The sequence below is a fragment of the Tasmannia lanceolata genome, unplaced genomic scaffold, assembly GCF_043159265.1.
Source record: "Tasmannia lanceolata isolate RefF3 unplaced genomic scaffold, GAP_Taslan_0.1 ptg000003l, whole genome shotgun sequence".
Classification (NCBI taxonomy): Eukaryota; Viridiplantae; Streptophyta; class Magnoliopsida; order Canellales; family Winteraceae; genus Tasmannia; species Tasmannia lanceolata.
This window is the reverse complement of record NW_027518680.1, coordinates 11,734,574-11,760,192: the sequence shown is the minus strand read 5'-3', so window position 1 is coordinate 11,760,192 and position 25,619 is coordinate 11,734,574. Positions and strand designations below refer to the sequence as shown.

General features: G+C 42.4%; 1 protein-coding gene across 1 annotated transcript in view; it reads left to right on the top strand.

Annotated features, from left to right (window-relative positions):
- DWA1 (DWD (DDB1-binding WD40 protein) hypersensitive to ABA 1) overlaps positions 1-25,619 on the top strand; it is a 59,031-nt gene that overhangs the window by 582 nt on the left and 32,830 nt on the right. Inside the window, exons 2-4 of the mRNA XM_077360504.1 lie at positions 335-366; positions 492-602; positions 12,630-12,706. Of these exons, the coding sequence (XP_077216619.1) occupies positions 335-366; positions 492-602; positions 12,630-12,706 (220 nt within the window). The remainder of the gene's footprint in view (positions 1-334; positions 367-491; positions 603-12,629; positions 12,707-25,619) is intronic.

The following is a 25,619-nucleotide window of genomic DNA, read 5'->3' as shown; positions in this document are numbered from 1 at the left end:
TAAAACCCTCAAACCATCAACCCCAAGCCTCCAAATCCCAAACCCTAAACCCTAAAACCCTAAAACCATAACCCCAAAACCCAAAACGCCAAACCCCAAACCCCAAACCCTAAAACCCTGAAACCCTAAACACCTAAACTCTAAAACCCAAACCCAAACCCTAAAACCCAAGCCTTAAACCCCAAACCCGAAACCCAAAACTCCAAACCGTAAAACACTAAACCCTAAAACCTAAACCCTGTTACTTATGACGTTGATATTTATTGATTTGTAATAGTCCCAACTATTTACATTTAATCTCATTGATTTTGTTGAAATCTTATTTATTTTGCAGCCAATGCGGTTTAATAAGACCATTCATCAACAGTAAGTGTTTCTGGTCATATTTTGACTTTCTCTTCAACTAGTTTATCTTAAAAACATATAAGTCATTGCCAAGATGCTAAGTTGATTATCATTTGCATAAACTGATTTTGCTTTATTACGTGGAGGCCATTGTTGGATTCGCTGGTGGCTGAACCAATTTGCCGCCTTCAAGGACACAATGGCCCCGCTTATGATGTCAAATTTTATGGTGACGGGGATGATTCCCTGTTATTGAGGTTTGTTTTAAGCTCTGCTATCATATCCTCTCGCTTTATTGATAAGAGTTTGTTTTGAGATTACTTATCATCTCCCTTTGACTTTCAAATAATTAAACTGTAAATCGCATTTCTGTTTCAAATGATAGATCATAGATTGGTGTTTGCTTCTACATGATTCTGTTTTCATTCAAATCAACATCCTGATGCAATTAAGTGCTATAAAATATATTATGGTCACAATCTCTTGGTACAAACCTAGGGTTCGTGGGTTATTTATAGATAACTTTTGGAGCATAGAAGTGTCTAGACTTCAATAAAACATCAACTTTTCACGAACATATTAGAGACCCAAAAACAATCAGCAATAACTAGGGTTTATGCAAATATTGAGGGCCTTTGAATTATTTCATTAACAAGAGAAATTCACTCAAAGAATTTGCAAACAATTAGATCGCATCAAAGAAATCAACTCTAGGAATAAAGAGAAACAATAATATGAGAATCTGCCCACAATCTGTAATGATTTAAAATAGTAAAAACCAGGGCCCAAAAGGTCTGGGATATGGGTTGGGAAAGGGCTGGTCAAAGGAATAGGGATATAAGCATACGGATGAGGCTCAAAGAAGGCAGCAAAAGTGTTTATAAAGCAACCTATAATAAGGAAATAGACTGACCTGATCGTGTAGGCCCTGGCTTGAACCCCATGGAGAAGTAGATCCCAAGAGAGGATGGAGCAATAGCAACAGCCTCAGTGCATCAAAGCACCATACGAGCCACTAGTGATGAGTATAATGACGGAAAAATGGATCGAAATGCAAAGAAGGCAGCAGGGGGCTGCAAGGGCGGCCACAAGGTGATATGGAAGTGGGCACACTGCTCTAATGACAATTCTACTAGCCAGTGCAAGTGTACTAGCAGAGATATAAGGAGGGACAACAAAGGAGTTGAATGGTGGAGGAGAAATAATGGGACTAGATATGCTGTTTGTTGTTATGCAACAAAGGAAAGAGGAGAACAACTACAAAGCTGGACTGCCACAAGAGTAAGGAGGATAGCATATCAGCAATGGTGTTGATCACGGGGTACAAGGACAAAGGATTAGGAGCTGGCGGTTGCATCCTGTGAGAAGTAGTGCTGGCTGAAAGATGTGGGAGTTGAACATGAGAAGGGAAAGGAGGTAAAGAAGGGGGAAGGGAGAGCACCCTGGCCCACTGCCCTCTATTATATCCTATTGGTTAACACCATGGACCATCACTGAAGCCCAACCACTTCAGCCCCTATTATATCCTATTGGGAAGGGAACACGATGACTGATTTTGCTTTTTCATGTGAAGGCCTCGGTTGGATTCATTGGTGGCTGAACCTCTCTGTCTTCCTCAAGGGTACAATGACCCTGCGTATGAGATAGTAGGGCTTAAGAAATTGGATAAGGGAAAAGGAATTGAATGGGGCTTGATTGTGTTAGGTGAGGGTTGTTGGTTTTATCCCCTTCTCCAAATGGTTCTTGATCTTTGTCTCCAAAAAAGCTCCTCCTGAATAACCGATCTATTATACTCCTCCGAGCACTTCCCCCTCTCGATCGCATTTTCCTCCGAAGCATATCCTTCATCCTCCTTCCTGCTAAAATCCTTTATGACATTCAAAAGCTCAGCTTTTTGGTTACTATTCTTGCGGAATTTTTCTTGACCCCACTTTTTTCAACTTTTCTTTGATAAAACAGAGTTTTTTAGGTTTTTACCCAGTCTAGCATCCACCTGGCCAGAAATCCGAACCTCCTTCCACCACTCCTCCAATCGTTCTATCGAATTTGGGTCTTCTATCCAAGCAAGCTCAGAGTGAAAAGGGGGTAAGAGATCGAAATTCCATCCTCGAATCTATAAGAATGGGACAATGGTCCGAAACTAGTTTCGGCAACGACGATTAACTTGAATTGGGATACTTGGAACTCTAAAATGGGAAGAGAAGGAACCGATCAAGTCTACGTTTACACTTGTCTCTTGCTCAATTGAACCGAGCCCCAAACGAACAAAAGATCCAATAGATTGTGGCTGTGCATGAATTTAGAAGAGGCTAGCATACTCGGGTGATCCTTTTGCATCTTGTTAAACAACCAATAACTCCAAAAGCTTAAGCTGTTGGATAAGGCATTTTTTAATCTTTTATACTTTAACACTCCCCCTCATGTGTGGCACCTCTTTTTAGGGTTGGCCTTCTCGTGGCACATGTGGCCCCACTTTTGGGTTGGCCATTAGATGTGGTTTTTTAATATCAAGGAGTTTTGAACTGTAACGACTAGGATTTTGGGCAAATTTTTAGACATGGTTTTTTTTCTTCAAAATCCCAAAATCCGAATCGCTACCCCAAAAAGGGAAACAACAACTAAACAATTCTATTCCATTAACTGAATGCCTATTACATGATTTATCTCAACTGCTAATATCAAACTATGAATTGAAATAAAATAATAACTGAATCCATGACTAAAACTCAATATCTAAAATGAATAAAAACAACTAAACTTCCATCGGGCATGACAACAAGACACCTCAAAAAGTCTGAAAAATAAACTTACTCATCGGTAAATGCTCCTTCACTTTCCTAACCTACAAAGTCTGAAAAATAATCTAAGTCAAACAACAAGCTCATGTGACTGGCTTATGTAATAAAAGTGACAAGAATGAAAATCTGCATTATAAATGTTTTTCTCATGGCATTCACATGCGATAAGGAAAAGCAATAAGAATTATAAGATTTATTGCGAAGGATAAAGAATATCAATAAGCATGTGAGAATGTCAAGGGAATATACTAAAGATGGCAACTCATGAAATCATATAAGAGAGCCTCAATCATACAAAGTATATATTAGGGTTGCAACAAGGTCGGGTTTTTCAACCCATTGCCCGCCCTACAGGGCTCAGCGTGGCCCTGGCCCGCCCTGATTGGGCAGGGCCTGGCCGGGCTGGCCCTGATTGACCCTAGTGAAAATTACCTGTTAAGAGTGCCGAAAATAAAGCAACCACATATCATATATAACAAAATGATCAATAAACAGAGAAGGGGAATAAAATAAGACAATATGAATTCAACAACATGAAGGGCAGCAGAGACAATTAACAATAATAATCTAAAGAAACATCAATCCAAGATAATAGAAAACATTAGCAAAAGAAACATGCATAGATGGTTCAATTCTATAATAGAAAACTTACGGTCGGGCCGGGTCAGGGTGACCCGAGGCATTAACCCAGAACCCGACCCTGAGTTAGGGCCCAAAAAATGAACCCTGACCTGACCTCAGGGTTGGAAAATCCAGCCCAGACCCTGTTCGGGCTTAGGGCGGGTCAGGGCTGACAGGGCCAAACTTGCACCCCTAGTATATATTGTCAGGTAAACATGTCATCTCGACGAGGTATATGGGTCGTATCTATCTCCTCATAAGTATATACACGATGGAAATCCTCACAAACACGTCGGTAAGTGGCCACATGTAGCTCTATGGCATTCCTGTACTATAGTACGAGACGTAAACAAAAACACCGTGTATATAGATTATGGCCTAAAAATAAGAAGTCCTACCACAGGAAATTCTACGGGGATAATCAGTTAATTCAATGACAGGTGCAAAAGGAATGTGAATAATCATAGGAAACAGAAATATAATCACAGAAATCATAATTGTAACTAATATTATAAAAGTCAGTCATCACTTGCCTTGATGTTGAAGCCTAGGTGATCGTCCGAAGACCTGACACTGATCTGAAGATGAGGATCCTGAGATCCAAATTTAATAATTAGCTTAGTGTCAATTTCTTCTTTCAGTCTTATGTTAAAGTTATTTAACCTATGCCTATTATTGTCCTATGATATGCCTTTTTATCTATTTGTTCAACTACTTTCCATGTGTTCCCCAAAAATCATATTTTCCATGCCCTAAAATCTATATACTATATAGCAGAAGAGAAAAGAAGAGAATTTTTTTGAATTTTTTGAAAATTCTATGAGAATTACACATCACTTTTTTTTGACTTTTTTTAACAAATGCACCCATTCAACCCACATATTTTCAATCCTACCCCCTCCTTTATGCTTTTTAACAAAGGCACCCATTAAAGTCACATAATTTCAATCTTACCCCCCTCCTTTATGGTTTTTTAATAAAAAAATCTATAGGGTGATCTTAACCATCCGATTTAAGAGGAATTATGGAAACCTCTATAGATTGGAGAGCTAGGATCAGCCTTTGGAAATGATTTTTGGGGCACAACCTATTTATGTTGTGTTCCATCACATGGACGGTTTGGATCAACCTATGACGTGGTCCGTACAGTTCTTTGTCGGCCCGTGCATATATATATATAGAGTTAAGTGAAGCTACACATACGTGTAGCTAACTTAGCTACACTGACGGCTTAAAATACAGTGGGCCCACATCATTTGGGTGATCCAAACCATTCATTTGATAGGCCCTCACATTGATAGGGTGTGCCCAAAAAATCAGCTCCATAGGTTCATCCCAACCCTTCAAACTGTGAAGGCAAAAATTGATAGATTTGTGAAGGTTTTTACACGTCCAATTTTGCCTCCACAAATCGTAGGGTTGGGATGATTCTATGGAGCTGATTTTTTGGGCACACCCTATCTATGTGAGGGCCCATCAAATGAATGGTTTGCATCACCCAAACAATGTGGGGCCCACTGTATTTTAAGCCGTTGGTGTAGCTAAGTTAGCTACACGTATGTGTAGCTACACTTTTCTCATATATATATATATATATATATTCATCAAAATACATCAAAATACTCTGAAATTATGCAAATAAATCAGCCCTAATAACTATAAAAATCTGCGACTAATCACGTAATAAAACTACGAAAATCAGCACTTAATCATGCGTTAAGAACCATGGAAATCTGCACTTATTATGCCCGCTGTAAAAACTCAGTACCTATTTTTGTGCTTAAATACTCAAAATCAGCACCTATTTAGGGTTATAAAACTATCAAAATCACCAACTAATTAGGGGTATAATACAGTCAGAATCAGCAACTAATTAGGGTTATAAAACAGTAAAAATCAGCAACTAATCAGGGTTATAAAACAGTCAAAATCAGCAACTAATTAGCGTTATAAAACAGTCAAAATCAGCAGTTTTCATAGTACGAAAACTCTGCAAAATCAGCAGTTTTCATGCCCTTAAAATTTCATAGTATGAAAACTCTGCAAAATCGGCAGTTCTCATACCCTTAAAACTGAGAAAATCAATATGTAAAGAGGGGAAAAATCTATAAAAATCAGCGTATAATTTGGGTTTAAAACTGAGAAAATTTGATACATAATTATGGGAAAAACATGCGTATATGGAACCCTAATCGCAAATAACCCTAACATCTTATTTTTACAAGTTTAGGTTAACCTATTTTCGTGTTTTTATCCCTAAGAACCCTAAATTAAAACATGAACATGAAAAGGATGGATCACTTACGCTTTTAGACGTTTAGGGCTGCGAATTGGCCCTAAATCTGCTTCCCTTCCTCTCTCTTTTTCTTTTCTTTCTCTCCTTTTCTTTTCTTCTCTCTTCCTTCTTCTCTTCTCTTTGTGTTTCCTAGTTTATTTCAACTAAAAAGCATGTTTTCTATTCTTATTCTAAAAGAATGGTAAGTGTCCAATTTTATTAGGTCTCTTGAATCTTATCTTATTAAATAAATTAACTACAAAATATATATTAAGTGGTCACACTTACTATTTATAGTAAAATGGACTTACTATTTATAGTAAGGTCGGACTTACTATTTATAGTAGGTTTCAACTTACTATCAAGGTTTTAAATTTTGACCGAAATCCGAAATTTCTGACCGAAATTTCGGGTTTCGGTGGAGAACAAAATAGAAATTGGGTAAAATCGAAACGTTACAAAATTTCGACCGAAATTTCTAATTTTCGAAATTCCGAACGAAATTTCGTTTTCCCCTAAATTTCAGGCCGAAGTTTAAGGGGTATGAAATTCCGATCGAAATTTCGTTTTCGCCGAAATTTCAGGCTGAAGTTTAAGGTAAAAGACAAAAAAATCTGTTTTTATTCATTTTTAATATTATCCCGAGATTTGCGAAATTTCGGTAATTTCGCCGGAAATTTTAGACGGCATAAAATATTATGTTATATATGATTTCGATATATTTCGTCCAAAATTTCGAAATTTCGGTGAGGACCAAAACACATTCCGAAACCGAAATTTAAAACCTTCCTTACTATTTATAGTAAAAACAGACTTACTATTTATAGTAAGTGTGAATCTGACGGTCTGAAAGGCTCCAATCGAAGATCTAAACCGTTGATCTTCAATCAGGGGATCTATGACTAAGATTTAGATAAAATCATTAACTTTCCCGACCCTTGGTTGGGCCGGGTGTTACATGAGCCCAGGACCTTGGCTATGATACAATGTAAAAAACCAATAACTCCAAAAGCTTAAGCTGTTGGATAAGGCGTTATTTAATCGTTTATATGTTAACACATCACAATCTTTCTTCTATGAATCTGGTAACATTAAAATCCTCTCCAATACATCACAGGTGATCGCAGTGGTCCCTTACTCGATTCAGCTCAACCCACGAGTTAGTACGATCCATCAGAGAATTCGACTAGCATACACCTGGGAAAATCCAAAAGGAATCATTGCTAATCTGCTTGAGCAGCACTTAAACTGAATAACACCGAATAATGGCTTCCATCGAATCAAAAATCAAACTGTCCCATGCCACCAAAATCTCTCTTTCTGCTCTAATAACATCCAAAGCAGAGACGTTGAAGCAGCTTTTACTACTGGCCACAAGTTGCTATGATCCAATGCAGAATTTGACCAGTGCACACCTGTGAAAATTCAAAAGGAATTGTCACTAATCTGCTTGAGCAACACTAAAACTGAATAACACCCAATAATGACATCCATCTTGTAAAAAATCGAACTGTACCATGCCACCAAAATTCCTCCAACCGCTCCAACAACATCCAAAGTAGAGATGTCGAAGCAGCTTTTACAACCAAGGCTTCTAAACATTTTTCTATTAATTCTCCTCAGCTTAGTTTTTAAAAGCAAAGAATTTGTGGGTTTTGTTGCTGCTTGATAATTTACTTGATGTGTGCAATCGTTTCAAAGGAGCCCAATCCCCAGACATTCCAGCTATGGGTCTTCATGGAATAACTGAAAGCTGTAACATCCCTCCAGAGTTTTTGTTTCCTCTTGCTACCAGTTTGTCTGCTAGATGATGCTCCATTATAGTTTACTGACGATTGGAGGCAGGTCATCTCCCGCAAAATCCTTTTGGAAGTATCTCTCCTCAACTGATCCAAAATGGTCCTTCATTTGTTTGTCTCAAATTTCTGCTCCAAGGATGTCATTCTCCATTCCTAGAAACGATAGATCGAACGTTTTACTAGCCTCTAAAAATGATTATCTATCACTGCATTAAATCCCTCTTCTATGACCGAGTATGGCAAATCTTGGTTCTTCGGACCTCGCCAATCCAACGGATCTGTGCTCTCCTCTATTACAGGAACGATGACCAACTCAATAGAATTCTGCTCCATATTCTCACATCTCGCTTCCTCCAGGTTAGCCACCCACTGTATTTCCTTGGGCATTAGACGTAGTGCTATTATCTTTAAAAGAATATCTTATGTGAACCCTGGATTAGCGTTACTTTTGATTTCACCAAGGTTTTAAATTTTGGTTTTAATCACCCCGGAAATGGAAATTTTTCGGTTTCAATGGAAAATTTTGGTGAAGACCTTGTAAAATTACAGAAATGTGGAAACATATGCAAATGATAAAAATTTCAAAGGGTTGTCCAACATTTTGACCAAACTGTCTACCTGTGCCTCAGTAGCCTGCAAGAGAACAAAACCAAAAGAATTTTTTTTTGAATGATAACAGAAACCAAAAGAAAATTCTGCAGAGATCCTAGAAATATAACCCGTACCTGGTATGTAGTTGGCCTGATACAATGTTCTTCCGAAGAAGGGGCTCTATTAGAAAAGTTTCCCTCACCGTCATCTCATTCCTCGCTTTGGTCTCAACCTCTAAGGTGGCGACTAACAAAATGGCTCTGTGCTGATTTTCATTCTTGTCGCTAAGCCTTTCCGCCATGGAAGGAACCAAGGTATCTTTGGCAGATGAAGCAAAAGTAGCATTCGAACCCTCGAGGCATAGAATGGGGCCGGGCAAAGGCAAGACACTTGGCGTTCCCAAAAAATGTCTGCAAGATGCATCGGCGCTGCTCCATTGAAGAGGAATAGCCACCACCACGTTTAAGCCAGTGGGAGAAGCTCGACCTAGGCTTGGGCCCTGAGTTGCCTCCTCTCGGAGAAGAGGGCGGAAGAACTCAGGCCTCACAAAACGGTGGCACTCCAGTAGACATACGCCCAGAAAAAGGGTTAGGTCCTTGAAATCATAATCTGACTCAATAATCGTAGGGCTACCCCAGATGACTCCTTCAACAAAAGTAGGCCTTGGACACCTCACACCGTGCGCCCAAGAGGTGTAAAGTCATCAGTTCTTGATACAAAACAGAGCAACTAACCTGAGAGAGGTTGGTGGCACGATGTTCCATAGACGCATCGATTGTCGCGAGTCTTCACAGCACACCAAGCGAGGCACCCCATTCAAATTCAAACCCGATCCTCTCTCTACCGACGAATAATCTTAACCCTCCATTGACACTGAAGACATCGACGGTCTGGATGCTGCATCAACGAAGGATATCAAGGATCCAAGAGAAAAGTTGTCGCAATCATCCCCACTGGATGGATTATTGATTGCAGATCAAGGCCGTGAGCGTCTTCTCAAATCAGATGGTTTGTTGCAGGGATCGAGAAAGGAGCAACCAAAATCAGTTGTCCACACTATAGGGCATCCTGACAGCAACCTCGATCACTGAAAAAATCTCTTCCTGAGTAAAACAGAAATAGTTTTTTTCCCTCTATTTTGAATGGAAAAGATTGATACTTTTGGGCAAAGGTAAGTCGCTCAAGTACATAATCTTCCGACCTCACAACTATACGCCTGATTGCAGGACTTGTCTATAGAAACGACCTGCCTAAGCTGATTGTCGATCATAAGGAAAGTATCAGCCATTTAAGCATGAGGAGGGACTCTCCTAATCTCCCACCACGCCACCATATATCCCGGAAAAGGCATCAACGATCGCTCCAAACTTCCAACTCCTCAAAGGGGTAGCCTGGTTTAGTTCTCCCAAGATTGGAGATTGACCCTCCAAAGGCAGAGAGATCAAAAACCCCCAAGGCACGGGCCTGAACTAGGATCAAGTTTCCTTTAATCCCATTAGTTTTGGTCAACCAAGCTAAAATAGTCCGTGTTCTCTACCATCTCTCTCCTAGTTTACCCCAAATGCCATTGGACATACCATCTGAAAATCCGTTGATATGCTTAAACTTCTGCACCTCGTCTGCTTTGATTAAGGGCCCCCTTTGTGTTGCCGCATGAAGGGGTTGCTGATCACGGCTACCTGTTGCTGGCCTTAACGTAGTCGTAATTGAGCTGAATGGTCTTCACTTATCCTTCGATCTCGCAAATGAAGAATCTCTCGTAGGAAGATTCTGATCTAGACTCGATTAGATCTTCCCGCAGCACCAACAAGCAACGCGGCGTTTGAAGTTAGCGGTTTGCACTTATAACCACTCCAATCTCCTAGCCTACGTCGGCTTCTTTCCTCTGATGCCTTGGCGTACCATTTACCTCCGTGACTACGCACAATATCCCATCCAACATTATCTTTGTTTTCGCCTTCTTGGTTGTTGCTGGTGATCTCCTTTCATCTATCGTTCTTTCCCTTTTCTTCTTCCCCTCGGCTCCTCTTATCCAAACGGCTAGGGATAACAACCTCCCGTCCTCCCTCTCTTTCCTTCTATCCTTCTTCTCTCTCTTAGGAAGATTTTGTTCTACGCTCGACCAGATCTTCCCGCAGCACCAACAAGCAACATGTCGTTTGAAGTTTAGCAATTTGCACTTACAACATCTCCAATCTCCCAACATACCTTGGCTTCTTTCCTTCCCGACTTACACCTTCTCTTCTCTTGTACTCTTCCCCTCCTGTCATCCATCCAAACAACTACGGATGACAAGCTCCTCTATATCCTATAACCTTCGCCTCCCTTTCTCTTCCATATCTTGATCTTGTTTCTCCACTCTTTTCCCTCTCTCTTGTCTTGGCTGTGATCAGCCCTTCATTCCCTCACTCTACGTTATCTCTTTCTTCTCTTAGATATTACCTGCAGCCATGGTTTTAAATTTCGGTTTTGGTACCTATTTTGGCCTTGGCCAAAACCGAAATTTCTTTCCCAAATTTTGGCCGAAATTTCGGAATAATCTCAACTCAACTCAACAAAGCCTTTGTCCCAAACTAGTTGGGGTCGGCTAAATGAATCTTTTGGAAAAATTTCATGAAGAAGGTTAAAGGAATCTACCTGGATTTAATCCAGGCTCTTGTTTGGTTCTTTTACGTGGATCATTTTCTTCCATTCTATCCTATCCGAGGTCCTGTCTTTCCTCACTGTTTCTACCCAAGATGTTTTCGGTCTGACCCTACCTCTTTTTACTCCATCAACTTGGCACGAGTCGCCTCTTCTCACTAGAGTATCCAAAGGCCTACGTTGGATATGTCCAAACCATCTTAAGCGGTGCTCTTTCATCTTCTCCTCAATTGGTGCCACCCCCACCTTTTTACGAACGTCTTCATTTTTTATTCTATCTAACCTTGTGTGGCCGCACATCCATCAAAGCATTCACATCTCTGCTACACTCATCTTATGCACATGCTGCTTCTTGGTGGCCCAACGTTCTGAGCCGTACAACATGGCTGGCCTCACAGCTGTCTTATAAAACTTTACCTTCAACTTGGTAGGGATTTTACGGTCGCACAGAACTCCTGAGGCAAGCTTCAACTTCAACCAACCTGCTCTTTATTCTATGGTTAACATCCTCTTCAAGCTCTCCTTCCTTATGTAGAATTGAACCAAGATAGCGAAAGATATCCCTCTTAGGTACCTCCTGTCCAGTCATATTTAGTAATCTCGGAATTTCGGATTTCATGAAATTTTGGTTTCAGTTTCAACTGAAATCCGAAATTTCGGGTTTCCGCCAAAATTTAAAACCATGCATGCAGCGAATGAACAAGCCACGGAGCCTGGCATGCCATACTAGGTACGGCTTCCATTTCACTTTTACTTTCCTATAACCTACCTCACATTCTTACCCTTTGAAGCTTCCACTTTCTTTCTTTCTACATAGCTACACCTTTCACACCTGTTTTACACCCGTATTGAACCTAATCAGCCCTATTCCTCGTCGCCCATAACATTCTAACCTGATCATATCATCACCCATTATTTTCTTACTGCTATTGGTCATTAGTTGAGCCGTAGTTAGGTTTTTTATTCTATAGAACTGATTTCTATAACAGCATTGACGGAGATCTCAATTTTTTGCTCTTTACTTAACTGATTTCCTTTTGAGATTATTGTATGGAACATTTTTGGATCAATTATTCTTTTAACGGTTGAACTCTAAAGCCTAAAATTTCTTCAAAAGTTTTTATTGAGTTTGATTCTTTATGTTACGTTTATGCTGATTTGGTAATGCATGTTGCTGTTTTTATTGAATTATAACCGTTATTATGGTCCTAAAGTCCCATAAGGTAACCTGCGAACCCTAGGTTTGCACCATAGGTTCCAAGTTAGACATTGAACCTTGATTGCAATCTATTGCCTAGTTCCTCAGTCGAATTTTCTCTTCCAGTTAAATGGAATTGCACTAGATTTCATTCAGTTATCTTCCTATGAAATGCTAGAGAAAGCTAGTAATAATTTGCAGAGTTTTCTTTTCTTTTTGCTTCTCAATATGATTCCCAATCTTCACATGTTTGAATTTGAAAGCATTGTATTATAGCTAGTTGACATTTTGGATTAACTTAACTATATTTTTTGAGGAATTTGTGATAGTTCATGATTCATCTCACCTATGTCGTGTAGTTGTGGAGATGATGGTCGAATTCGAGGATGGAGGTGGAGGGAAATTCTAAACTCAGATATGCCTCTGACCAAGCAAGGTACACTAAGTATTAAATGCTTGGCATTTTCTGGTCAGTAATTCCATGGAAAAGAATCTCTTTTTAAATGAATTTATATCATCGTTCTTTGGCATGCATTTCTAAACTCAGATATGCCTCTGACCAAGCAAGGTACACTAAGTATTAAATACTTGGCATTTGCCAGTCAGCAATTCCATGGAAAAGAATCTCTTTTGAAATGAATTTACATCATCGTTCAATTCATTATGATACATACTTTTGTTGTTGTTTAAGTCAATACTATGTTTGTGGTTGTTATTTCCCTAATATGACTTAAAATTAAAAACCTTTTGTTGGGAAAGTTGCCTTATTTCCAACCCACTGAGTGTTACTTGGGTGGGAAGGCAAAGGCACAGAGATAGAAACTCTTTCTTTGGTTTTTTGGGAACAACCAAAGAGTGTAAATCTCCTTTCTCATGCGTGAAGAGAGGTGTGGCAAGTTCGGGTTTCTCCTTGGTGTGTCGCTTGCCAAGAGGGGGAAAGAGAGAGAGAAGAGAAGACAGAGAAAGATTCAGGCTTTCCATTGCCAAAAAGACACCTACTTCCCTCGTCGATCTAATTGCCAGGGCTGAGAAATATATAATGACCGAGGAGACTCTAGCTGCACTTAACTTCGCCCTAGACTCCAGAAACGACCTTAAGCAAAAGGTTAGGGAGGACGAGAGTGGTGGATTTGGCCAGAAACAGTGCCGTGAAGACAAAGTTCAGAGGCGGAATAGAAGCCCGCGAAGGAGAGAAGAAGATTATACCCCTCTTAATGCTTCCAGGAGCCAGATACTCATGACTATCCGGGACGAACATTACCTCAAATGGCCGCTGAAGTTATTGACAAAAGGGAGCAAAAGAGATAAGTCGAAGTACTGCCGATATCATATAGATCTTGGACATGACACAAACGAGTGCAGACACTTAAAGGAAGAGATAGAAAACTTGATCAGGAGAGGGCATCTTCGGGACTTCGTTGAAAGAGGGAACCCCCTCGCAGGACCCAGGAGTATAAAAGCCCAAACTGATCTCCAAACTCTAGAAGTCCTTGAAGCCAGCAGGGGCAGGACATCCCGAGGAGAGAAGAGCGCCCCCAACAATTGGCGGGGGTCATTAAGACTATAGTCGGGGGCCCAACAGCGGGCGAAACATCTTCCTTGGCAAGAAAAGCCTATGAAAGACGGGTCAGTTTGGTGCACATCCCCGATAAGAGACAAAAAGTAGAGCAAGTTATCTCCTTCTCTGATAAAGACTTGGAAGGAGTGCTTCTTCCCCATGACAATGCCATGGTAATCACCATGCTCATCGCCAACTTCGAGGTACACAAAATATTAGTGGACAACGGTAGTTCTCCTGACATCCTGTGTTATGACGCCTTTAAACAAATGTCCATCCTAGAGGCGGGCCTTCAGTCGATCAACTCGGATTTGTATGGATTCTCTGGGAATGCCGTCAGAGTGGAAGGATCCTTAGAGTTACCCGTTCTTGTGGGATCTGCCTTGTCAAGCATCCATTATGGTAAATTTCCTTGTGGTTAAGGCACCCTCTGCCTACCATGCAATCCTCGACAGGCCCGGGCAATACCTCTTAAAAGCGGTCACTTCAGCTTACCACCAGAAAATGAAGTTCATCACTTCAGACGGCATAGGCGGGGTTCGAGGAGATCAGACCACTCCCGGGATTGTTACGTGTCGCTACTTAAAGGCAAATAAGGAGTAGAAACGCTCCCAATTAAAATGTTTGATTTGAGGGACGAAACCCAAATCACAAGGAACGAGTCTGCCGAAGACCTCATCCACGTTCCGCTCTCAGAAGAAAACTCGGATAAAGTCATTCAAATCGGCTCCCTCCTCCCAGATGACATCCAGGCAGAATTAACTCAAGTTCCTCAGACAAAATTCAGACGTTTTCGCATGGTCCCCAGCAGATATGCCAGGGATTGACCCAGAGTTAAGCGTTCACAGACTCAACGTCGACCCCGCACACAAACCCGTGAAGCAAAAAAGAACAAGTTTTGCACCTAAAAGATAGCGGGCAATAAGGGAGGAGATTGAGAAACTCCTTCAAGCGGGATTCATCAAAGAAATATACTACCCAAAATGGCTCGCTAACGTCGTGATGGTAAAGAAAGCTAACAAGTGGCGGATCTGCATCGACTTTACCGATCTAAACAGAGCTTGTCCCAAAGACAGCTACCCACATCCAAAGATTGACCAGCTCATCGACGTGACGTCAGAACATGAAATGCTAAGCTTCATGGATGCGTTTTCTGGGTACAACCAGATTCGAATGTACAAAGACGATGTGCCCAAAACGACGTTCATAACGGACCAAGGCTTATACTTTTACAGAGTTATGCCTTTTGATTTGAAGAATGCTGGGGCGACTTACCAAAGACTCGTCAACAAGCTCTTCCATAATCAGATCGGGCGCAACATGGAAGTCTATGTAGATAATATGCTAGTAAAAAGTCGGAAGACTAGTAAGCACGTAGACGACCTTAAAGAAACATTCGAAGTCCTGAGGAAAAATAATATGAAGTTGAACCCGACTAAGTGCGCCTTCGGGGTTACAACAGGTAAATTCCTGATGTTCATGGTCAGCCAGAGAGGGATAGAGGCAAACCATGAAAAGATCAAAGCCGTATTGAATATGGCTCCCCCAACTACCATCCCAAAAATTCAACAACTGATAGGGCGGATCGCTTCACTAGGAAGATTTGTTTCCAAATCTGCAGAGAAATGCCTTCCCTTCTTCAGAGCGTTGAAAGGAATTAAGAGTTCTCCATAGACTGATGAGTGTCAAGTCTCATTCGAAAAGTTGAAAGAATACCTCGCTTCGCTTCCTCTTCCCACAAAGCCGGAGCCTGTGGAGGAGCTTATTCTTTATCTGATGGTCAGTCCCATGGCCCTGGCAGCAGGGCTTGTTCGAGAAGAAAGCGGACAACAGAAACCAATTTACTTCGTCAGTCACGTCTTTCACGATGCAGAAACCAGGTACCGGAAGGTTGAGAAGTTGGCTTACGCCCTCTTAATGGCGGGTCGAAAGCTGAGGCCATACTTTTAGGCCCACACTATCAATGTTCTGACAGATCAACCATTGCGGCAGATACTGCACAAGCTAGACTGCTCTGGCAGGCTGGTGAACTAGTCAGTGGAATTGGGTGAATTCGATGTAAGATATAAACCACGACATGCAATCAAAGCTCAAATATTGGCAGATTTCCTAGCAAAATGCATTATTCCCAAAGAATTGATTGGGCAGGTGCCAAACCCCTAATTAGTCACTACCGACAACCAGGATATGGAGACTGACATAACGGAGGGACATCATCACATAGCTGGGGGGCAGAGATCGCCTGACAAGGTGGATAGGCCCAGGTGGGACCTCTTCGTTGATGGCTCGTCCAGCTCACGTGGAAGTGGTGCGGGTCTTATCCTGATTGGCCCGGAAGGGTTCACCCTGAAATAAGCACTACGTTTTTGTTTTAGAGCCTCCAAGAATGAAGCAGAGTACGAAACCCCTTATAGCGGGGATGAGCTTAGGGCTTGAAGTACAGGCAGAAAACCTCCGAGCCCACGGTGACTCCCAATTGATTGTAAGTCGGATCAAAGGCGAGTATGATGCCAAGGAGCCCAGGATGGTGAAATAATTGGCAAAGGCGAAGGCTCTAGCAGAGAAAATCATTAAATTCGAGATCGTAAGGATACTCCGAACCGAGTACATGAAAGCTGATGCTTTATCCCAGCTAGCCGCATCGGGGTTTACAAACCTAGGAACCATTTATACAGAAGTACTCAAGCAAGCAAGCATCGACCCCAAGGGTGCCATAGTCCTAGAGGTGGACCAAGAGCCGAGCTGGATGGATGACATCCTTAAATATCTGAAGTAGGGAACACTCCCCGAGGATAGAAAAGAGGCTTATAAAATCGTTCAACGCTCTGCTCGCTCTACGGTACATGGTGGCGACCTATACAAGAGATCATATACCTGGCCCTATTTGAAATGCCTACGACCCACTGAAGCAGAGCGCTCTTTCAGAGAGGTGCACGAGGGTATCTGCAGGGACCACCTGGGAGGAAAAGCCTTAGCCCGTAACGTGCTCCGCCTCGGATACTATTGGCCAACGCTAAAGAAAGATGCCTTGGAACTTGTGAAAAACTGTGAAAAATGTCAAAGGTTCGCCTCCATAGAGCACACGCCTGCCACCGCACTGGCCCTGATCCTAAGTTCGATTCCTTTCGCAACATGTGGAATGAACATCCTGGGACCTTTCCTCCCCAGCCAGTGGGCAGAAAAGGTTCGTGACTGTGGCAATCGACTACTTCACGAAGTGGGTAGAGGCTGAACCTATCGCTAAGATAGCATAACTTCAGGACCTTTTTTTGGAAGTCAGTAATCTGCCGGTTCGGCATCCCTAGAATCCTCATCACAGATAAAGGAAGACGGTTTGACAAGGGCCGCTTCAAAGATTTTTTGCAAAGATCTGGATATAGACCAACGCTTCTCTCAGTAGCCCATCCCCAGACCAACGGGCAGACCAAAGTGACCAATCGAACATTGCTGCAAGGAATCAGGAAGAGGCTGGACGACCGTGAAGGACGATTGGCCGACGAGCTATACCACGTATTGTGGGCCTACTGCACCACTCCAAGAACCGCAACGGGAGAATCCTCGTTCAACCTAGCCTTCTGCACCGAAGCAGTAATCCCGTTGGAGATCGACACTCCTTCCTTCAGACTTGAGAACTTTGATGAGCAGCGCAACGGTGAAGGATTGAGAACCAATCTCGTTCTCCTTGAAGAGGCCAGAGAAAGGGCCGGGATCAAGATGGCTTCATATCGGCACATGATATACAAATACCACGACACCAAAATGAAAGAGAAGACCTATCAGGTGGGCGAATTGGTCCTGAGACAAGCCTCGATCTCGCAGCCAAGCGAGTTGGAAAGCTCATGCCGAACTGGGAGGGGCCTTACAAAGCCACCCGAATAGTGAGACCCGGAACATACTAGGTAGAGACTATGGAGGGTCACCCACTACCGCACGCATGGAACTCTCAATACATCAGGAGGTTCTACCAGTAAACTAATTGTATCACCCTTCCACATAGAAAGAGAGCATTAGTTAATTGTACTCAGTTTCGCCATTTACTGATGAATTAAATTAAAGATTTACCAACCCTTTACAATATTTCATTTCATTACATGTAACTAGCCTTTGAAATAATTTAAGTCCAAAAACCCAAGTCCTAACTCCGGTTGGACCTGTTCAAAACCTAAGGACAATCTTAGGATGGGCATAAAACCGACATGCTCGATTGAAATAATTTGATTCCAAAAACCTAAGTCCTAACTCGGGTTGGACTTGTTTAAAACCTAAGGACGATCTCGGGATGGGCATAAAACCTACTTGCTCGGTTGAAATAATTCGAATCCAAAAACCCAAGCCCTAACTTGAGTTGGACCTGTTCAAAACCTAAGGACGATCTCGGGATGGGCATAAAACCGACTTGCTCGGTTGAAATAATTTGAGTACAAAAACCCAAGTCCTAATTTTGGTTGGATCTGCCTAAAGCCAGAGGACGACCTCGGGTTGGGCATACAACCGACCTGCTCGGTTGAGATAATTTGAGTCTAAAAACCCAAGTCCCAACTCGGGTTGGACCTACCCAAAACCTGAAGACGACCTTTGGTTGGGCATAAGACCTAAAGCCTAACTCGAGATGCACCTGTATAAAGCCCGAGGATCACCTCGGCGCATAAGAATTAAATAGAGTGAACAATGGCCTGATACTCGCAAAAATTCTAAAAAGTTTTTTCATTCCATTGAACGCCAGCAGGATACATCGGTGGGCTTCACAGCCAAGGTATAAAATGAAACTTAAACAAAAAGACTTATAACCAAAAGACCTAGCAACACGGCTCACGGATCAATATCCACAGGATGAGAGGTGACCACAATAGGATCGTCACCGTCCTCACCATCGTCAGCGCCAGATACATCAATATCCCCGACCTCTAAGTACAGCTCATGGTACTTCTCCCTAACCTTCCTCTTACCGTCAGCAAAGCCCTCCTCATAAGAAGTTGATCCGAACTTGTACATAGCATTTGTGTACGGCTTGGACTTCTTGAATTCCTCCACGGCTAGGACGCCAACTTGAGCTCTATTTTCTTCACGATCCTGGAGTTTTTTCTCAGCGGCCTCGGCACACTTAAGGAGTTCAACTATCCTCTCATCAGCTCCCTGCACTACCACCTTGGCGGCGTCCAAGTCCTCTTTAAGCTTCCCATTCTCCTTGGTAAGCTGCTGGACCTTGTTATCCAAACGGCTTTTGGTGCGCTCTAAGGCCGCTATATTGGAGTTGAGGTCGATAATGGTGTCGCTGACCAAGAAAGATTGATCCATCATTGCACCTGCATATACCATGGCCTACAAAAAGATGATTAAGTAACTCAGCAAGATTCCCGATGTGACAAGATGGCTCAAACGAGCTAAAACCAAACCGACCAACTACTTACGCTGTAGAGGGAAGAAGACTAGCTTCGACGAATGACATCGGCCGGTTGGTGGCTGACCCTGGAAACATCATGAGGCAGCCGAGCCTTACTAACAATCTCATAATGCACGTGCGTATCCCCAAGGCTTGTATCTGAAGTTCGGGCCGTCCAATCCGGGCGGAATATGTCATCGTAGTCTTCCTCGCCAAGACGGGGCTGAGGCGCGCCCGAAGCTGGTTGCACCAAGATTGCAGTGCCTGTCGGAACACCCTCTGAGCGGGCACCAACTCCCGCTTGAGAGTTTTGTATGGCGGTCAAAGCCGTATGAGATTTTCCCCCGTTGTAGGTCGGGAAGGTGCTTGGGGCCCTGAGGTCTGTCCAGCCTTCGGAGTTGGCCACCCGTCGGTTGTGCTGAAGATGAAGGGGCCTTCCTCTTCTTGCTGATGGCCTTCTTCAGTCCAGATCGGTCTGCAGCATCATCCATCTCTGCAGAAAGATACGAGCTCAAGTCAGGAAACAAAAATGTGAAATTTTTCTAAGTCATAGAACGGTCATCCTAGATAACTCATGTGCTTCCGTGGCTGAGCTAACTTCGCACCACTTCAGCATCCTCTCGTTGATACAGTCTTTCCAATGGATATCATCCTGAAGACAAAGGTCCTCAAAGATCTTGGCCTCGTGAGATTAATTTCATCGATAAAACTATTTCTCCATTTTGTACTGAATGCCCAGTTCACATCGACCTAAGAAAAAAATACTTGTCTTTTTCCACCCATGTATCGAGCTCGGCTTCCCATCGACGAGCTTCACACCGAGCCGTTGACTGAAGTAAATCCAACCGTGCTCATTATGGCGCTTTAACGAGATACACCATCGAAAGAGTGTGATGGTGGGCTCCTGACCCCTTTGCTTCATAACAAAAATAAAGCCTATCAAAATCCTCCAGGAGTTCGACACCACCTGAGCCGGAGCCAAACCATAGTAAGTCAAGACCTCCGCTATGAAGGGATGAACGGGGAACCTAAATCCGCCTTTCAACGTCTCCAAATACACGCAGACGTCTGGTAGGAAAGTACAAGTCCGTTCTCCTGATCTCGGGAGTCTTAGCTGGAACTAGGGAGGAATGAAATAATCTTCTGTAAACCTACCAAGATTCCTCGCGAGTACGGTGCCGAGCTCTCCGCTGCTACTACTCGCTCTGATTCCGGGGCATTCATTACAGCCTTAGCTCGGATAAGATTGAGACCTTCGATCTGGGTATTTCGCCTCACAGCCTGAGCAGGTAGATCGGGTCGAACCACCTGAAGAGCCGACCTCATGGAGGTCTCTCTCGGAGTGTCGTCTTGCTCCGGTAGGTCGAATACAGGAGGTCGAAAACGGACCCTCAACCAGGAATTAGAAACCGTGCTACTAGAACCATGGTTTGAAATTTCGACTGAAATTCGAAATTTCGGACCTAAATTTCGGATTTCGGTCAATACCGACGCCGAAACTACCGAAATCCGAAAGGTACAAAATTTTGGTCAAAATTTCAGATAAAATATTAATTTTTTATTCCTTTACAAAATTTCAACCGAAATTTCGGCCCAAGAAACCGACATTTCGAGTGTCTTTACTCTTTACCCAATTTCGATCGAAATTTTGGGATTTCGGCTAGGTCCGAAATATATGCCGAAACCGAAATTTCAAACCATGACTAGAACCACTAGACCTCACATTGTCCCCCTCTCCCGGATGAGCGGACCTCTGAGGTCCTCCTAAAGTTGCCTCTAATTTGTCAGAGGGCGGTGCCTCTCTAGAGTCAGAAGACATTGCTTGAGAAAAGGAAAGAGGAAAGCAAATAAAAAAGAGATACCTACTTAGAGCAAGAAACAGAAGTTTTCAAAGCCTAACTCGGAATGGTGGCCGAACTCCCAACAAGGGCTTTCTCAGTAAGAGTAAAAGTAAAAAGTGAAAACAGAGAAAGGAAAAGGATCCTTTATAATCCTTGGGAATGCAACGAAGGGTCAGGATAACGACCGTTCAGTTCCTGTCCCGTGATCGCACCACGTGTCACACGAGTATTGGGATAGCGAACTGGTAACGATCACGTCGTTTCAACTTCCCCATTAATGCCTTGTAAAGTGCAATGATGACGGTGTTACAGCTCCTGCATTTAAGACCTTCGAAAACACCTCCCCCATAGCTCGGCCAGAAATCCAGGTCGTACATAAATAAGCCGACCTGGATATAACGTAAGGTTTTGAAGCCACCAGAAATCTCTAAGTTGGATATAACACAAGGTTTTGAAGCCTCTAGAAATCTCTAAGTTGTAGCTCGGTGAGAAATCCAGGTCTTCCATAAATAAGCCGACCTGGATATAACGCAAGGTTTTGAAGCCTCTAGAAATATCTAAGTTGTAGCTCGGCGAGAAATCCAGGTCGTCCACAAATAAGCCGATCTGTATATAACGCAAGGTTTTGAAGCTTCAGAAAGCCACGATTGGAAGGTCGGTCATAGACTCCAGGTCGTCCCCTCAGAGCCAACTTGGAGCCCGACATTCGCTTCCCAATGTACACTGGCAGTTCGGTTGAGAAACCCAGTTGTCCATTCATAGCCGACCTGAAACCCAACATACAATTGCCAAAAATTCACGATTGGAAGGTGGGTCATAGACTCCAGGTCGTCCATTCATAGCCGACCTGGAACCTTACATACATATGCCAACAATGCAGAATTGGAAGTTCGGTCATTGATCCCAAGTCATCCCTTCGTAGTTGTCCTGGAACCCGACATTTGCTTGCCCAATGTATAGTGGCAGTTCGGTTGAGAAACCTAGGTCGTCCATTCATAGCCGACCTGGATCCCAACATACACTAACTGAAAACTCACGGTTGGAAGGTCGGCTGAGAAACCTAGGTCATCCCTTCAAAACCGACCTGGAACCAAACATGCACTTGCCTAAATGTACAATCGGCTTTTCGGTTGGGAAACCCTGGTCATCCCTTCGTAGCCGACCCGGGTCAGACACACGAACACCCAAAGAACGCAATTGACGGTTCAATCGAAACCGACCATGTCTAAAGATCGGGTTGACTCGGGCGAAGCAAAACCGAGCACCCAATGATAGATTTGCTCCTCGCACACAACCAAAGGGTACTGCCTTAACTCTATTCATAACAGAGAAGCATTAAATTCTACTTCCTGAACCCTAAAACGGCTAAGGAAGTGGGGGGCAACTGATAAGGGTAAAAATAACAACCCAATAGGAAGCTGCCACATGGCATAAGGGTACCCAGGTAATTTTCTCTAAAAGTAAAATGGAACCTATGGATAACCACATCCAATCAGACGCCTCCACAGATGAAGGGTAAGATGGTAATGTCCCTACATGGGCAATTAATATTAGCCCCCTTCCCAGCCTTCCACTATAAATAGCAGGTAATAACCCCAAGGTAAAGGACACGTTTTCCAAGATTTACTATTCCTGTTGAGATTTCATTATCTGTTGCTGTCACTGACTTAAGTATCGGAGGGCCTTCCTGGAGAACCATCTCCAGGTCGGTCTTCTAACCATCTGTCTGTGTACGCAGGCCAAGAGCAAGTTCGGTAGCCCTCTTTTTGCCTCCAGCTCGGCACCAACCGGATTTCGACCGCAACATAGTCGACTTTGCAAAAGTGGGAACCCCCGCCTATAGGCTACCTAAAGTTGAATTTTGATGGCTCTAGTTTGGGCAACCCGGAGCCGTCTAAAATAGGGGGTGTGCTTAGAAACGACTTTGGGGATATTGTTTGGGCATTTGCGGTGCCTATTGGAGTAGCGGATGCTTCAAAGCCGAGGTCCGCGCTGCTCACCAAGGAACTATTGTCATCGAATGGTCTCGATAACGTGGTGGTTGAAGGGGGGACTCCTCAAATGTCATCGAATGGCTCAAAGGCCCCCAGAGGAATCCTTGGAGATTTGATAGATACTTTGATGAGATATCAGATTGCTCTAGATATTTGACTCTATCCTTCAAGCATGTTCAACGTTCTGCTAATGAGGTGGCAGATAGCTTGGGGAGGTTGGGGGTGTCGAAAGAAGCTTTGCACATTTTCGACTCTCTTCTCCCATGATGTCTTTTTATACCTTTTCTTTTCTTTTTTATTTATCTTTGCTTGTATCTTGACCATCTCGGTCTTCTTTTATTTTAGTTAGTTTCCAGTTCAGTGCAGATGCCTCTAGAATAGCTAGAGGTGAGTCATTTTATTTATTAAGGGAAATTAATATTTGTTTCATTGTTTAGGATTATTGCTAGTAAGTTTGTTTTAATTAGGACTGTTAGTTGATTGTTTTAGAAGTTACTAAATTTGCTTAGGAGGCTACTTACCAAGTTTAGTTAGTACTCTTTTAGCAAGTCGTTGGGGAGAAACTCTATATATAAGGCCTAGCTTCATCTTGACATGATGCGATGAGTAACTGAAAAAACAGTTTTTTGGCAACCTTTCAAAATTTTGGATGTGATGTCTACTCTTCTTGGCGTGATGCCTTGATCTCCTTGTGATGCCTAGGCTTCCATTGGTGTGATGCCGTGGACTTTTTAGTGTGATGCTAACATATCTATCCTTATTCTTTTTTCCATGTTATCTAGTTTCTAGGATTTTTATTTTCCATGTTATTTAGAATTAGGGCATTTATTTATTTTCCATATAATTTTATTTCAATTGTCTGTATATAGGGTGAGCCTTGTGACCTGGTGGTCATGGGTTTGAGTCATGGAAACAACCTCTCTTCAAAGTAGGAAGGGAAAGGCTTCGTACACTTAGCCCTCCCCAATCCCCACAATGGCGGGAGCCTCTTGCACTATGCCGCCCCTTTTTTTTTCTATATATAGGCCATATGTATTAGAGATTTTAGTTTTTGATGAATTAATGAATTGATCATACATATTTCTCCCCTATCTCCCTTCTTCTTCCTCCCTCCCGAATTCTCCTTCATCCCCTCTTTCTCTTCTTCTTCTCCTTCTCCTTCTCCTTCTCCTTCTCCTTCTCTTGTCCTTCTTAACTTCTCCTTCTTCTTCCCTTTTCTCCACCTTCTTCTACTTCTCCTACTAGAGTGGGCCATTTACATATTTGATCCAGGCAGACTAAAACTTGAGGCTAATTCTTTTTAATATGGGGAGAATGATGCAGATTGTAGGTCCCATAAGAGGCATATTAGCCCATTAGGACAATTTAGAAATTTATTTCCATGTTATTTAGTTTCTAGGATTTTTATTTCTATGTTTTAGTTTTTAGGGCTTTTATTTTCCATGTTATTTTATTTTCAGGTTATTTCAATTTCCTATATACGGCCCTCATGTATTAGGGATTTTAGAACTTTTTATGAATTAATGAATTGAGAATGCTTAGATGGATGTGCGGCCACACAGGGTTAGATAGAATTAAAAATGAAGACATTCGTAAAAAGGTGGGGGTGGCACAAATTGAGGAGAAGATGAGAGACCACTGCTTAAGATGGTTTGGACATATCCAACGTAGGCCTTTGGATGCTCCAGTGAGAAGAGGCGACTCGTGCCAAGTTGATGGAGTAAAAAGAGGTAGGGGCAGACCGAAAACAACTTGGGTAGAAACAGTGAGGAAAGACTCGATAGCTAGGAACATAAAAGAGAACATGACCTTGGATATGATAGAATGGAAGAAAATGATCCACGTAGAAGAACCTAACTAGAGCCAGGATTAGAGCCAGGTAGATTCCTTTCACCTTCTTCATGAGATTTTTCTAAAGGATTCATTTAGCCGACACCAACTAGTTTGGGACAAAGGCTTTGTTAAGTTGAGTTGAGTAGAGTAGAATGAATTGAGAATACAGATTTTTCCTCTATATCTCTTCTTCTTCCCTTTCCATTCTTCTTCCTTCCCTCTTTCTCCTTCTTCTCTTCTTTCTTCTCTACTCTTATCCTTCTCTTCTTCTCTTCTTTCTCCTCTACTCTTATCCTTCTCTTCTTCTGTTCTCCCCTCTGTCTTCTATTTCTCTTCTCTCAGTATCACATCACTTTGAATAAAATTCCATGGAAAATAAATAAATGCCCTAACTTTTAAATAACGTGGAAAATAAAAATCCTAGAAACTAAATAACATGGAAATAAATCCCTATAAGTCCTAATGGGCAAATATGGCCACTTATTGGGCCTAAAATCTGCATCAACTTCTCAACTTAGTGCTAACACTGTCAAGACGAGAAATTGCAATTTTGATGCCCCTTTATCCAGCTATTATGGACAAGAAAGTTGTTTGGTGTTAGCCAAGACGAGAAATTGCAATTTTGATGCCCCTTTATCCAGCTCTCATGGATGAGAAATTGTTTGCCTAATAGTTGGGTGTAATTCCCGTTGCCAATATTGGTTGCTCCTGTTCACGAATTATGTTGTATTTCAAATTTGGAT